Raw genomic sequence first — 14,005 nt, forward strand, 5'->3', positions numbered from 1 at the left:
GCAACTACTCAAAATCCTCTGTCAAAATGCATTCATCTTTTAACACTTATTTTGCTATTGGGAATCAAAAACTGTTTGTATTTTTGTACAGCACAGAAATAGGGAAATTCCTAGTGTTCCGTGTATTTCTTTAATCTCTTTATTGGAATGAGCACAGCAGATAGTCACTCTGTGAGTTTTACTGCAGATGCAAAATCTTTTCCTACAGAAGCTTTTGAAGCTTATGAAGACTAACCCTTTGTGGTATTTTAATTTCTGTATCTGCTGAGTTCCCTGCTCAGGATGAGACAATAAGCATTTTCCAACCAAATGCACTAGTTGTTCCTTTAAAAGAAGGCTGGATGTCTAGCTTGAGGAGAAAATAATGTATTACTTCTTTCTGTACGCGTGAGGATGTTCCTAAGTACCTTCCTTACATATTTCTTTTTTCAAAAAACAGATGTTGATACACTTATTAACATGTGAACTAGATGATCTTTAAGGTCCCTTCCAACCCAAACAATTCTCTAATTCTATATAGTAAGCTACTCACTGAATTGGATATTATATAAGTTAAATATGCTTTACAAGTTTAAAAGCTTAGAAGTTTCTTCAACAGAAAAGCTTTCATTTGAAAAGTCCCTGTTTGCTTTATAAAGTTCTATAGTGCACTGGAGCTATTGGGAAAGCTGTATCTGATCCTCTTAAGTGAGAAGTCAGGTTCAGATTTGACATTGTAACAGGAACTCATCTCTTATGTTACTTATTTGAATGGGATCATAAATAACATCAGAGAATTTCAAGTACAAGTGGAAGGTCTACATTTTAGAAATCCTACCATCCCCTTAGAATAGGATTCCATATGAGTGCTTCACTTCGCTGATAGCAAGGGTGTCCAGTTTTAATTATCTAAGTTGTAGATGACAGAAAAGGGGGTAAAAAGTCTAAACTTAAAAGTGTAGTTAAAAATTATGCTAAAAATTAAGCAACTTTTTTTCCAGAAACTTTTATTTTAGCTTTAATTACTTTCAGTATTCTAAAATTAATAACTGAATTTGTACTAAAGACCAGAGCTAACGTCTTAATATAGAACATGCATTATATTACAAATCTAGAAATTATCTTTATAAAATTAAACCCTCCCCAGAATTCAGAGTGAAAGAATTAGCAATAATACTTAAAGTACACAGTTATATTTTTGTGAGAAAATATGCTCTGTATCAAAGAAGCAGGCAAGACTATGGTAATTTAAATTTACAACAGCCTTGGTGTTCTGAATGTGCTAAGGTCTGTCTGTTTTCTCTATTTACTTTCCAGGAAAAAGTATTGTGAATAAGCAACAGTAAAAAGTCACCATTCATCTCTGTCCGCATCACAGTTGCAGTAATGCTGGGAATCAATGCAGGTCCCCTCTAATCCACAAGCACATTTTTGTACAGCAGGTGAGGAACCTCCCCAGTACGTTTGTGTTTCATTGGTTCTTCCAATCCACCAGCTTAGTGGCATTCCATCTAAAAGGTACGTTAGAGAAAATCAGTGCTCAGTCTTGTCTACTACTTCGCCCAGTTTTTATCATCCAAACAAGTTCCAAAAGGTTAGGCACAGAAAAATCACCCCTCAAATCTAAAAACTTTAAACAACATTTGAAAAAAAAAAATACTACTTTTACTTTATAAGTAATTATTCATTTTAATTCTTCATTATCAGGTATTAAATGATTGTCACAGGTTTTTGCTTGCATTAGTGGAAAAGGGAACTTACAGTCCCTAGCTCAGCCAGCCATGATATTAGAATCATTTATCTTAAGCAGTCCATTTATATAATTCATTTTAAAATGGTCCATGAAAAAGGAGATACCATCTCCCTAAAAATCAAGGTAGTTTCTATTCCCAAGTAAAGATCAATTCCAGATTGCGGAACTATCAGCAATGGAATGAGAAGAGTTACAGAAAAGCTAGGCAGAAATGGTTTAATCCCGCTACCAAGAATACTACAGAGTACTACTACCTGTATCTGTAATGAACATTAAGCAGCTGAATAGTGGTGTTAATCAGAAATGCCCAAAGACAGCTGTTAGGTCACAGACAGCAGATTCAGAATTTATATACTCAGAGGCAGCAGAAATCATATTAATGGCACTCTCATAAGCAAGTTGATGTATCTGGTGAGCAGAAGTCAGGTTTCCCAGGACCATTATATCTCTGTGTGGTGCATCCAGTAAGCATTGTTTGTAATAAAATGATAAAACTGGATGTTTCCTTAATGTTACAGTACTGCAGATTAAGCTTAAAGATGCTGCCAAGCAAGCACAGCAACGGAAAATATATACAGAACAGATAATAGCCAAAAGATATGAAGCATAAAGATAAACCATCTCAAATGAGAAGGAAGAAGGGTGATAGATGCAATGCATGAAAGTCAAGGCATGAGAAGAAATCACATACTGTTAAATTATAGAGTTCCTTATAATTATACTTCTTTTTCCTGTTATTGGAGCTCCAAGTGTTCAGCAGCAGGCCCTCATGAAGAAGCTGGAATTTATCCTAGTCTCAACTTTACTTACAACTGCCACTGCTTATTAAACCTCACTGTTAGATAAGACCTCTGTTACGCTGACACTCTCTCAGATCGTAAACATATTGACTGCATTCATTACCACACAACTGTCGGCCCAGCAGGCCAAAAAACAGTGAGAGCAGTTTCTGGAAAAGTCAAACTTGCATAATGGCATCAATGTCCAATATCAGTTTCTGTGTTTGCAAGCCATCACAGGAAGAAGAAAACCGAAACACAGTTTATAAATAATTTATCAGACAACACTTAAAAAAGCTTCCAACAACTAAGACTGTAAAAGGCAGAATATTTCTGCTGTTTCAACAGCATGCCGTAGCTTTATATTGTAGTCATGAATTAATATTCCCAGTCTTTCGCTAGGGACATTGGGGTATGTTTAAAAGCTGGTCTCAGTTATTTGTTCATACAGCAGGGTGAGGAGAGAATATTTACTGAAATGCTGAAAGTTCATACTGATTAGCCCAGATTGTTATCCCGGCTTTGGCAGGAAATATTGCCTAAGTAAAATAAAGCTATTAATTAAAATGGCTAGAGATTTCTTCATAATGATCACATAAATGTATTAACAGGTGACTTCTTTAATGATATCATTTGCAAATGCTATCCAGGCTTATTGAATATAATGTATTCTTAAAATACAGTCAGTTAAGAATTGCTACATGGACTGCACGTCCAAAAAATATTTCATGTGACTATCATCAAATTTTCTGCTTGTCAGGCATAGCTAGTGGAGATTATAGATAGTAGAAGTGGGAGGGATTAAATTGCACAATTTGATAATGTACCTATTTGCATTTCAAATTCTGATATTTCATAGTGCTCATAATAAATGAAACAGAACAAACTTATTTCAGTGAAATGTTATTTGAATTTTGTTTCAATGTCAGGTATGCTCCAGTTATTAGCTATGTATGATTGATTGCTTTTTGTTTGTTTTGTAATTCTGACTATAAAACCATTCAAAGAAACATGCATAAAAATCAGCAAGCAAATACATAAAGGTAAGCTTAAAAAGGAAAACTTGGTGAAGACTATCTTGAGATACTGAATATATGAAATAACTAAGTCACAAGTCCAAAATTTCAAATTAGATCACTTTACCTTCCTAAACTTCCCTCTAATTTTTAAAACCTGTGTACTCTAAACAGAATTCTTATTTAGCTCTCTAAGCTCTTCTAAATAGGCTGAGCATCCTATAAAATTTAACTATAATTCACACTTCTAATTGCAATGTCCCCACAAAAATTTCTAACAAAACTTCTAAGGTTAATAGTACTGTGTGTCACTGAGACACTAAAAGTTAGAACGCAGACCTGCTAGAGCAAACTAGAAATTATATGTTTCGCATAAAAAAGGGTGAGAAATATATGTGCAAAGCTCTTAAAAACATAGATTTTTTGGTAAGAGTTTAAATCCAAAATTACTACTCTTCAGAGAGAACAAGTAATATGTTCTGTCTTCTGTCCATACTTTTCAATGGAAAAATATATCTTGAAGAAAAAAGGCATGAAAAAAGAGAGGATCCCTAACTCCTCTTTTTTCTCCCAGCTCTTGATATCCAGGAGATAAAAGAAAGAAGTATTTCATGGGGTGGCATGACCTTAAAATTGTCAAAAGATACTAGAATTCTCCCTTTCCATGATATCAGCAAGTTCTAAATCTGTATTTGTCGAAAGAAAAAGATGATAAATTGGAGGATATTTGAAAAACTTACTCTCACAGCCTCAGAAACAAAAGCCCAGGGCTTACATTTTGTTGTGTTCAAAGACTAAAAATACTTACCAGACTAAAAATATTTTAGCATATCTTCACAACACACTGACTTTTGTATTTACATATAAATATATGAAGGGAGGGTGTAAAGATGACTGAGACAGGTTCTTTCCAGTGGTGTCAAGTGACAGGACAAGATGCAGTGGGCACAAACTGATACATGGGATGCTCTTTCTGAACATCAGAAAATACTTTTTACTGTGAGGGTGACCGGGCACAGGTTACCCACAAAGATTTTGGAGTCTCCATCCTTGGAGACATTCAAAAGCCATCTGGACATGGTCCTGGGCAACCAACTCTATGTGGTCCTGCTTGAGCAGGTGCCTAGATCAGATGACCTCTAGACATCTCTTCCAACATCGGCCACTCAGTGATTTGTGATTCTGTGATTCTAAGACTGTGCAAACTCAAACTATTTTGTGCTGATGTGGTTCAGATGCTGAAAACAACATCTATTGCAGTGGACACTCTAGGTTCATTGATCAAGGAGTTCCCTGAAAAAAAGTATCAGCACATATATTTTGAAAAAAACCCACTGCTTTCCTCCTCCTTGTAGGTGAAACCTAACCTTTCAAAAGCACAGAGTAGTCTATATCTACAAAGGGGCATCTGCTGCTTCTCCCAGGAACTTTATCTGTTTTTACTGTTACTGTGACTGAATGAGTCAAAGAGGATCTGTGTTGGGTTTGCTCAACCCACCACAGGATCTGTCCTTATTAAGTCATCCACTATAGTCACTACCCTTGAACCACAAAAGGGCAGATCTAAATCCTGGAATGTAAATTCTGAATTTTACTTTAGGGAAGTGATTTAATTAAGAATGATAGAAAAGATAAGGCAAAGTTATCCAAAGGCATCCTCTAAACAGTTATAAAAATGTGGCTCTGACTGCTTTCAGCGACAGAATCATAAACCCTAACTCTCTTTAATAAGTGTTTTTATTTCATCCTTATATCACAAAACTCAACATTGCCATTTTTAAGCAGCCTCACTGCAGAAGCCAAGACAAACCATCACTAGATCCTAGCTGTCTCTTACCTTAGAGCTCTCTCTTTCAGAACAGACTAAAGCCCACTTTTCAGAAGAATGGCAAGTTGCATTTGGTACAGTCTGTGGAAGTACTTAAACAAAGAATGATTTTAGAAAATCTGTAGAACCCACGAATAACTTTCCCATGCCTATTTACTCCTAGCATTCAAAACTCTAGATTTTAGATGGCTTAGTGCAATTGACTGATTAAACTCTTTTAGCTTTCTAGAAAAATCTGCATTTCTGTGCAATCTCCTTGGTTCATAAAAAAAAAAAAAAAAGGTAAAAAGTCCTGCTTGCTTGTGTCTTTCCCTCTCTCCTTCACTGACCTCATTTTTTTCATGTTTTCCAACTTGATCACGCTGCTGAAAATGGTGAGTTGGAAGGAAGGTGGGGTTTACTGTTGGTTTTCTTTAGTTTTTACTTTGTCTAGTGACAGTTATTAGCCAAAAGGTATGAAAAACCTAGAGAGAACAATCTTGAAACTCTCTACTTGGCGTAAACCAGGCTTTTGAACATCTAACCATAACTTTAATTTGGAGTCCACAGGTAAAAGTGGGGCTCAGTAGGACATCTTAAGCAGTAGGTTGATCTTTTATGCCGTGGAGCTGTTTTTGAACAGATATTCTGCCAAGAGCAAATTCTAGTTTAAGAAGCCCAGTGATGTCCATGACATAATTAAGGAGAAAAAGTATCTAAGAAAAGAGTTTAGAGAGAGAACCAAAGACTGTTGCACTCAGAGGCCTGCTCTCTGCTTAGTAGAAAAGAATGCCAAGAAATCAATTCAAGCAGGTTCAGAGTTTCTGGTGGACAAGTCAAACAATTTCACTTAGTTTTTCAAAAGACAATAAACTATGAGATTTTTTTTTTGAGTACTTAGAATGGATTTTCACAGTAAAGTGTGTTACCAGTTACCAGATGTTACCATCTCTGTGTCAATGCGAGTTAAAATAAGTAGACTGCATAAGTTTTCTTTAAGTATGTCAGAGGACCCCCATTTGTTTTTCTCTTAATTATATTTTGTCAATAATTCACATTTAACGATTGGGTTTTTTTAATGAATGCTTATGTTGGACAGTGGAAATTCAATGTTACCAATGCTTTTTCTCAAGCACTCACAATGTGCACACTGAATGTTCAAAATCATTCAGCGATAAACTTCTGCTGATATCTGTGCAGTAATATGTGTTCTTTTAAGAAGATATTTCCTCAATAATTCCTTCATTAAAATTTAAAAATCCCTGGAAGGCAGGCCAACAGGACTTCTGTTAATAATAATCTCTGTTAATTTAAAGAATTTATGAGAGAAATTAACTTTGAGAACATTTAATTCTGTGAATGAAGATCATTATAAGGTGACATTTGTGCTTTTCTGGTTCAAATATCTCTTGGCAACTTACAGAAATCTGACTACTAGATATGTGAAGTAGTTCAAACTCCGTAGCAGAAAAATGCCATAACATTGAAATAAATAAATACCTTTAGTAGCCAATGAAATAAATTGTACTATGCAACATAATAAGATATATCTGCCTGACTTACCTGGCTTATCTAAAAGCCTCGACTTTTTGCAGTGGTAAGCAAGCTCCTGTTCACAGTGCTCTGCATGGTTAATTGTAGCCTGAAGCTGGTCTAGGCTGGCAGAGTATTTGAAAAACACGGTGTGGGGGTTGTCTCGGTTAGCACTTTTGACTCTGGTTAAGTTGGTGTTGTTATGCTGTATAACTGTCCACGTTGTATCTTTCAAAACACATGTGAAAAGTAATAAAGAATTAATAGTTGCATAAGCTGGTAATGGAAAGAGAAAGTATGATGAAATCAACCAAACTTTAAGGTGACTTCTTTGATCACAAAAGGTGGGTTTGGGCATATGAAACAGAGGCATGAATCACTGAGCAAAAATGAAAACACTTAATCATTGTTTCTATTTATAAGCAGATTTTCATACTGTGACTGCAACAGGTATTCAGCTTGTTATGATTATTGAATAAGAAAACAGTAAGTGATGACACCCAAATAATTGTCTCTGAAATAAGATATAGTTTACTTGGTAAATTACAGTGAAAGAATAGAAAAAAATAAGACTTACTATTGTTACTTTCCCCAGGCTTAAATTGTTTAGAAAATAACACTGAATTCTATCCTAGGTTCTAGCTACATTACATATATCACTATAATCTGAATTAATTTATTCTGCATGAGAAAATGGCCTACAGCATTTTTCTATTATACAAAGAAGCAAAAGTATCTTGCAAATACCGTATTTACTACAAAAACACATTACGTGAAGGTGAGGTATTCTAGACATCTAAAGTCAAATTGTAGATATTATTTCAATTACTATTCAAAACCTGTATTTAGTCAAGGACTAAGAATCATAGCTTCCAAAGTTCAATAGAAAGTTGTTTCCAAATACCTGATGTAATATTAATGTATGGCAACCACCACGGTATGCCCACTTAACTCGGTACTGTGACATGCTGAAGTACTAGTTCAGAACTGAGAGCTGCATTTCCCTAAAAAACACGTACTGGTCTTAAGTTAACTTTTAGCTCAGATACTGCTGGCCAAGACAGCTACGTACCTCACTGCATTGTGTAGAAAGGCCTTATGATTCATGTAAACTGGAGGCATGCAAAATATTGCCAAAATATTTATTCCAGAAGCAACTGAACTGTGTCTGGAAGATTTTTTTTCCCATGAAGCACTAGTAAGTATTCAGTACTCCAAACATTATTTCTAGAAAAATATGTTCCAAAGTAATACTCTTGTAATAAAAGAGCAGGAGACACTTGCATATAAATATACATATAATTCAAATGATTGAATAATAAACAATATATTATTTTATAAAAGTTATGTGCGAAGATGTGCAGTCTGCTGCGAAACAGACTTTCTCCAACTTGGAGTCCTATTGCTTATACTAAGTAACAAAGCAATTTGATAGTTTTCCAGCTATATTGATACTTCACAAATATTCTTTCATTAAAAGTCTTCTTTTAACTTCTTACAGCATCTACAGAAAGCAGTTTTAATTGTAAAAACTTACTACAGTGCAAAACCACACAGACCAACAAGAAAAAATGATGGTTCAATTCTTATATGAAGGTATCTCTTTAAAAGATACTAGAGGCCGTAGACTAAGTACTATGCATTTACTTTGAGACTAAAAAAATAATTTTCCTGTACACTGATACACAGTGAAACTTGCTGGCACCATGGCACATTGATCACCCTGTCCTATAGTTTACCTGCAAGGAAATGTAACATCAGACAATCTGCATGGGAGTAGAGAGATCACTGTCTCCATGTTCTTTGAAACATAAATGGCCCTAAATATTGGTGGCTGATAAAGGCTCATGTCATTCTGCTGTGTTGTGCTTGTACCAAAGTCCCTCACCTATGAATAGGGAAGCACTGAGCTTATTCTGTTTCAGCTTCTACTTGCAAAGTCTGTAACAATTTGACTACCACGCCTAAATTCCACTCCAGGCTCCCACTTTAAGCCAGTCTGGGACAAGTTCAGATTCGTGTTCACTGTATTCCTGTATCTTAAAGGCCAATGTATTTTGAGTAGATATAAGAAATATTTTTTTTCTAACTTGTAGTGTTGATGATAATATTTCTGACATTCTAATAGCAGTATTTATAACTATTTAACAGAGTTGTATTTTATTTCATTAGCTTCCTGCAGGCCACACATGGCTGACATTAGAAGATATTTATAGAGAAGAAAGAACTCATGGTCACTTAAAGGACAAGTATTCATCAGAAAACCTAAAGAAAATATCAAGGTCAGATGCCTATTACAACTATAATATTAAAGGGAGTTTATTAATGCAACTTTTTTATCATTGCTTACCAGTTTTTGGTCAAATTATAAAATTTTATCAAGTGCTTGCTCATGGTGTTAAAAAGCAGATGGCTAGAAATATAGCAAACTTAGATTTCTCTTTGTGCATGCACATACACACAGACAAATATATCTAAAGCCTACACTGAACATAAAAATTAAGACAAACAGATTAGCTATGAGACTCATTGTCACACTCCCAAATTTGCAAAGAAAAAAGAAATGCAGGTCACTGCAAAGTTTGGTCATCCTAACCGGCATTGTGGACCGTAGGCATCTCATTCTAAAACTGACCTCCAAGAGTACAACCAGGGAAAGGCACCTCCCTCCCAGCTGCCTGAAAACAGAGCCCCATGAATGTCAAAGACAAGGCAGTGCTGTAAGAAATGTGGGCATCTGCCTTCCCTGCCTCTGGTGGGAGAAGGGAATACCAGTCATGAGGAAACTGGGAACAAAACAAATATAGAAGATTCATCCTGTCAGTCTGCATCTCGAGATGAAGAACTGATCAACAAGGTTTGCTTAATGTGGTGAATAAGGAGTGACTGAGGAAAACAGTAACAGCTGCTCATGAACACACAAGGATAAATCAGACACTACGCTGTACCTTAGAGGGTTATACCCACTTAAAAAAATTGTCATCTTTCTGCCATGATTCTTTGCTCTCTTTTAGTCTTACAGGACACCAGGATATTTCTTTTTAAGGGCCTGTGCCAATGTGAAGTGTGCCCACCGTGAGCTAGCACAGTTCACTGTAAAAGTCAAAATCAGGAGCTGACATGGTGAGACTAGTTAAATTGCACAGACTGATTGAAATGATGAGAATTCCATTATTTCAACACCTATAAAAAGTATTCTTTGGATTGCTGTGAGAATCAACCAATGCCACCAGCAGACAGAGTCCTGTCAGTTTCTCAAGAAATTGATGTGACCACAAATTGTTTACAAATCAACATCAAAAGCTTATGACAAGGTTTGTTAAGTCAAGTTCTCAACACTTAGGACATACCTAAACCAAAATTAACTGTAGCTTACTCGTGTAGTCTTTTAAACACTTACCACTGCGTAAAAATATATTTATGTCACATAAAACAACAAAGTGTTTCTATCATTTTTGGCTGGAAAGCAATTCAAATAAATAGAGGCTAAGTAAAAAGAAAAGGAAACAGCCACAAATAAAACCATAATACATTTCAAAAAGCCATTTAAATCTAAGCTTCCTTGAAAGGACATATACCAATAGGCATACAGAGACAACATCAACTGGTTTGTTAAAAAGCAGACTGACAACAAACCCTGATATCTAAAACTTCTAGTAATATAAATGGTCAGATGCAAAGAACTGGGTGCAGAAGAGGAGGCAAGATGCCTGAAAGTGAGACTGCAAGAGTCCCACTGGTTGCATTTGTATTCTCTAAAAGATCTACTTGTTGTTTGAAAAATGAAACTTAATGTCTATATTCCTCATAACAAAGGCCAGTTCCGAATTACGATTTTTCAGAAGGCTACCGGGAAAAATCAGTAATTTTCTCATAAAACATAACTTATTTCTCACTTCCTTAAACGTCCTCAAGAGGCTGTAATTTCAATGAAAATAAAGCTGCTCCCGAAAAATGAACTGGTATGACATTGTCTCCATATGGAACACATGTCCCATTTATGCAAAGCACAACAGGAATGCAGTGTTAGCTTCACAGCCTGAATCCTGTTATTATTCTAATTTCTCTGCCTAATTCTTCGCCCAGTATTCTGAGCTAAGGAGTCACCTTCATTTTGTTGTGCATGTATACACTAAACTTAAAAGCTACAGAGGCTTCTTACTTGATAACTCATGTTTCAATATAATGAGCATGCATACAGACCCAGCTGTGAGTTAAGGAAGTTTATCACCTCACCTGTCATATTACAGTATACAAGAAACGGTCCCAAGGGGCCACTTCCATCTGAATCAATATTGTAAAAGCCTGAAGTGTTCCCTCTGTGCTTATAGGCTTCACATGATTGCTCATAGATGGCTGTAAAAGAACACATTCCATCACAAATGTAATGGCATAATTTTACATTTTATTCAGGGAATTACAAAAAAGCGTGTGGAGCCTGTCAATGGGGAAAAGAAGTTGTGTACGTTCACTGCTAAAGAATACAGAAGAAATCACATAATCAAAACTATACTTTCATTTGAATTTCTAAAGTGCACTTGATTTTATTTATTGAGGAGATCACAAGGGGCATTTTCAAGCATTTTCTTCCGTATTTCGAGCTGGAAACTTCAGGGACGAAACCGTGAAATGTGGGTGAATAAATGCTTGTAAAAACTGCCAAGTAATGTGAAAGCCAAGGGTATTACTTAGACTCTTGTAAAAAATTTTGAGGAAACAAACACTAACTACCTCAACCAAATCAGATTGTTGTTGCTGTTGTTGTTATTACATACAACAGAAGGTAGGCAGTGTTTCTAGGTGTTCTGATTGTCTCCTGGCATTTTTTGGCTTTCACGCTTCTTATTTTCTTCTCTTTTTAAAAAGGGCAAATAACTTGTCAGAGACTGCAGTAAAAGAACTAAATAAACAAAGACAAAATAGAGTTCTTCTCTCCCACATCATGTATACTTTACATCAGTCAGTCTGTGATGAAATCTGTATGATCAAAAATCTGCGAAAAAGGACTTATGTACTTAGACAGGAACCACTTATGATAATGCCACAGCTAGACCACATTAGCCTAACTTCTCTTTTAACCATTGTATTGCTATTGAGCAGTCATACTGTTCTGATTTTTCTTTTCAAAATTAGACTATGTGTTCTATCAGTTATTATCAAAACTTGAAAACACTCTGCCAGTTAGATTAAAAAAAAAAAAAAGTTATGAGTGCTATACAAATTAAAAAAACCCACTGCATAGTAATTATTGACAGTCTGGAAGATTTTGGTCAATATAAATTCAGTTTATTTAAATTAAAAAGAAAAAGAAAAGCTAGGAAGTACAGTACAGTAATCCAAGAGAAGTTCTTTTTTTAAAAAGACGATAGTTTTTGGAAGAGTATGATGTCTGTATTTTTTGCCTGATGTTTACTGACATTATATGGCAACGCCTATCAAAAAGATAAACAATTCATTCAGATTGCTTACTCTATAAAATGTTCAGAATGCACAATTTGTGTAATTTTCAAATGCAATTTTATGGTTCCTTACAGTAAATAGTCTTAGTTAAATTTAAACATGACAAAAGAGATTAATTTTTTAATTATTTTTTTATGAATATAGTAGTTTGTATATGAGATCAGTAACATTTCTAGGTTTATAACAAAAAAAATGTTTCTTTGACAAGTCAAGGGGCATTTTTTCATTAGAAATTACACATAAATGTGATAACATGGCCAATAAAGATCTTAGGTTCCTGATTTGAAACCATTATTAAAATCACTAAAATCAAGTACTAAGAGTCTTCCGTTTTATATCCACATATACAGCATTTTATTAATCACAAACAAACATCTTGGACGGCTTTTATACGTATTTTTGGCAATGAATACGAATTCAATAACTCTTAGCATATTAGTACATTTCTCATGGAGTCCTAATCATTAGGAAACGATGGCCTCCATCTGTCCTCAGAGATATCATCAGTTGATTAAACATATGATTTTTCAAGTTATAATGAATCAAATAATCTTCATCTTTACTATAAATATATATATATTTATAGCTTTATATTATACATTGTGGTATTTAAAAGCATCTGTAAAAGCATCTATACTTTTGTCATCCTTTCTTTGTTAGGCAAATTTTCTTAAAACTGTTATTTATGCCACTGTGTTCTTTACAATTAATGCATTACAGGAAAAGTCATCACTGTTGACTCATTACAGGTGAGATATAATAGGCAATCTTCTAAAATCAGCAGTTTCTCAACAAATCCCATGTATGTAGATATACGTTCTTTTTATAAAATCTGCCAAGGATTGCATAGATTTTATACGGACAATTTATAAGGACAGAATTATTTATCTGATCATTAGGGCAGTCTTTGGAATTTTTTAAAGTTATCTGTAAAGTTTCATAGGGATTTCTAGTTATTATAATCATATAATGAAGGATTTATTCTGCTTCCGAGAACATGCTTAAAGCAGTACAAATGTAGAGCATCTCCTGTGAAATTAGTTGTTACTCTCAATTAGATTTTTTTAGGTATTTCTCCTAATCTACTCCCTGATTCAGCAAACTACATAAACACGTGTTTAGGGCTTAGCATGTGATTACCTTTGCACATGAATGAAGTCCCATTGTCTCAGAAAAAATTAATATTAATTGTTGTGATGAATAAAGATGAAATAAACACATTTATAAATGATTTGCTGATTCAGAAAGTGGAATTATATGGATGGAAGAGGATATTACTGACCTTCTTGCATTAATTATGAAAAACATGAAACAGATGAACATTAGAACTTTCAATGAGTTTTTGCTGCTACATATTTTGAATTCTCAAGGCATTTCCTTATGAGTATTATGAATGAAAAATCTTCTAATATGAACAGCAATACAAGTGTATATTTTTGTGGTGAAAAAATTCAATGAGAAATAAAAGTATAGTCAGAAAACATCTTAGACTTACGATAGTGGCAAGTAGCTCCTTTGTAACCAGTATTGGCACACTTACAGTAGAAGTTGTTCCAGGACTGTGAGCATTCACCACCATGTTCACAGTAATTAGGAAAACACCTAAAATGAAAAACAAAGATAATTTTCATTCTCTTTTCCGTTCATTTACATGTCAGTTGTAGTTATCAAGGGATGC

The 14,005-nt window shown here is 34.7% G+C and overlaps 1 protein-coding gene across 2 annotated transcripts in view; it reads right to left on the minus strand.

The window, feature by feature from the left end:
- Window positions 1-14,005, minus strand: part of CNTNAP4 (contactin associated protein family member 4) — a 249,726-nt gene that overhangs the window by 43,286 nt on the left and 192,435 nt on the right. For both annotated transcript variants that reach the window (XM_054810562.1, XM_054810561.1), the window contains exons 11-14: window positions 13,823-13,929; window positions 11,104-11,223; window positions 6,898-7,095; window positions 1,334-1,490 (exon numbers count right to left, since the gene is read on the minus strand). In XM_054810562.1, coding sequence (XP_054666537.1) covers window positions 1,334-1,490; window positions 6,898-7,095; window positions 11,104-11,223; window positions 13,823-13,929 — 582 coding nt within the window. The remainder of the gene's footprint in view (window positions 1-1,333; window positions 1,491-6,897; window positions 7,096-11,103; window positions 11,224-13,822; window positions 13,930-14,005) is intronic.

The sequence above is a fragment of the Grus americana genome, chromosome Z (assembly GCF_028858705.1).
Source record: "Grus americana isolate bGruAme1 chromosome Z, bGruAme1.mat, whole genome shotgun sequence".
NCBI lineage: Eukaryota > Metazoa > Chordata > Aves > Gruiformes > Gruidae > Grus > Grus americana.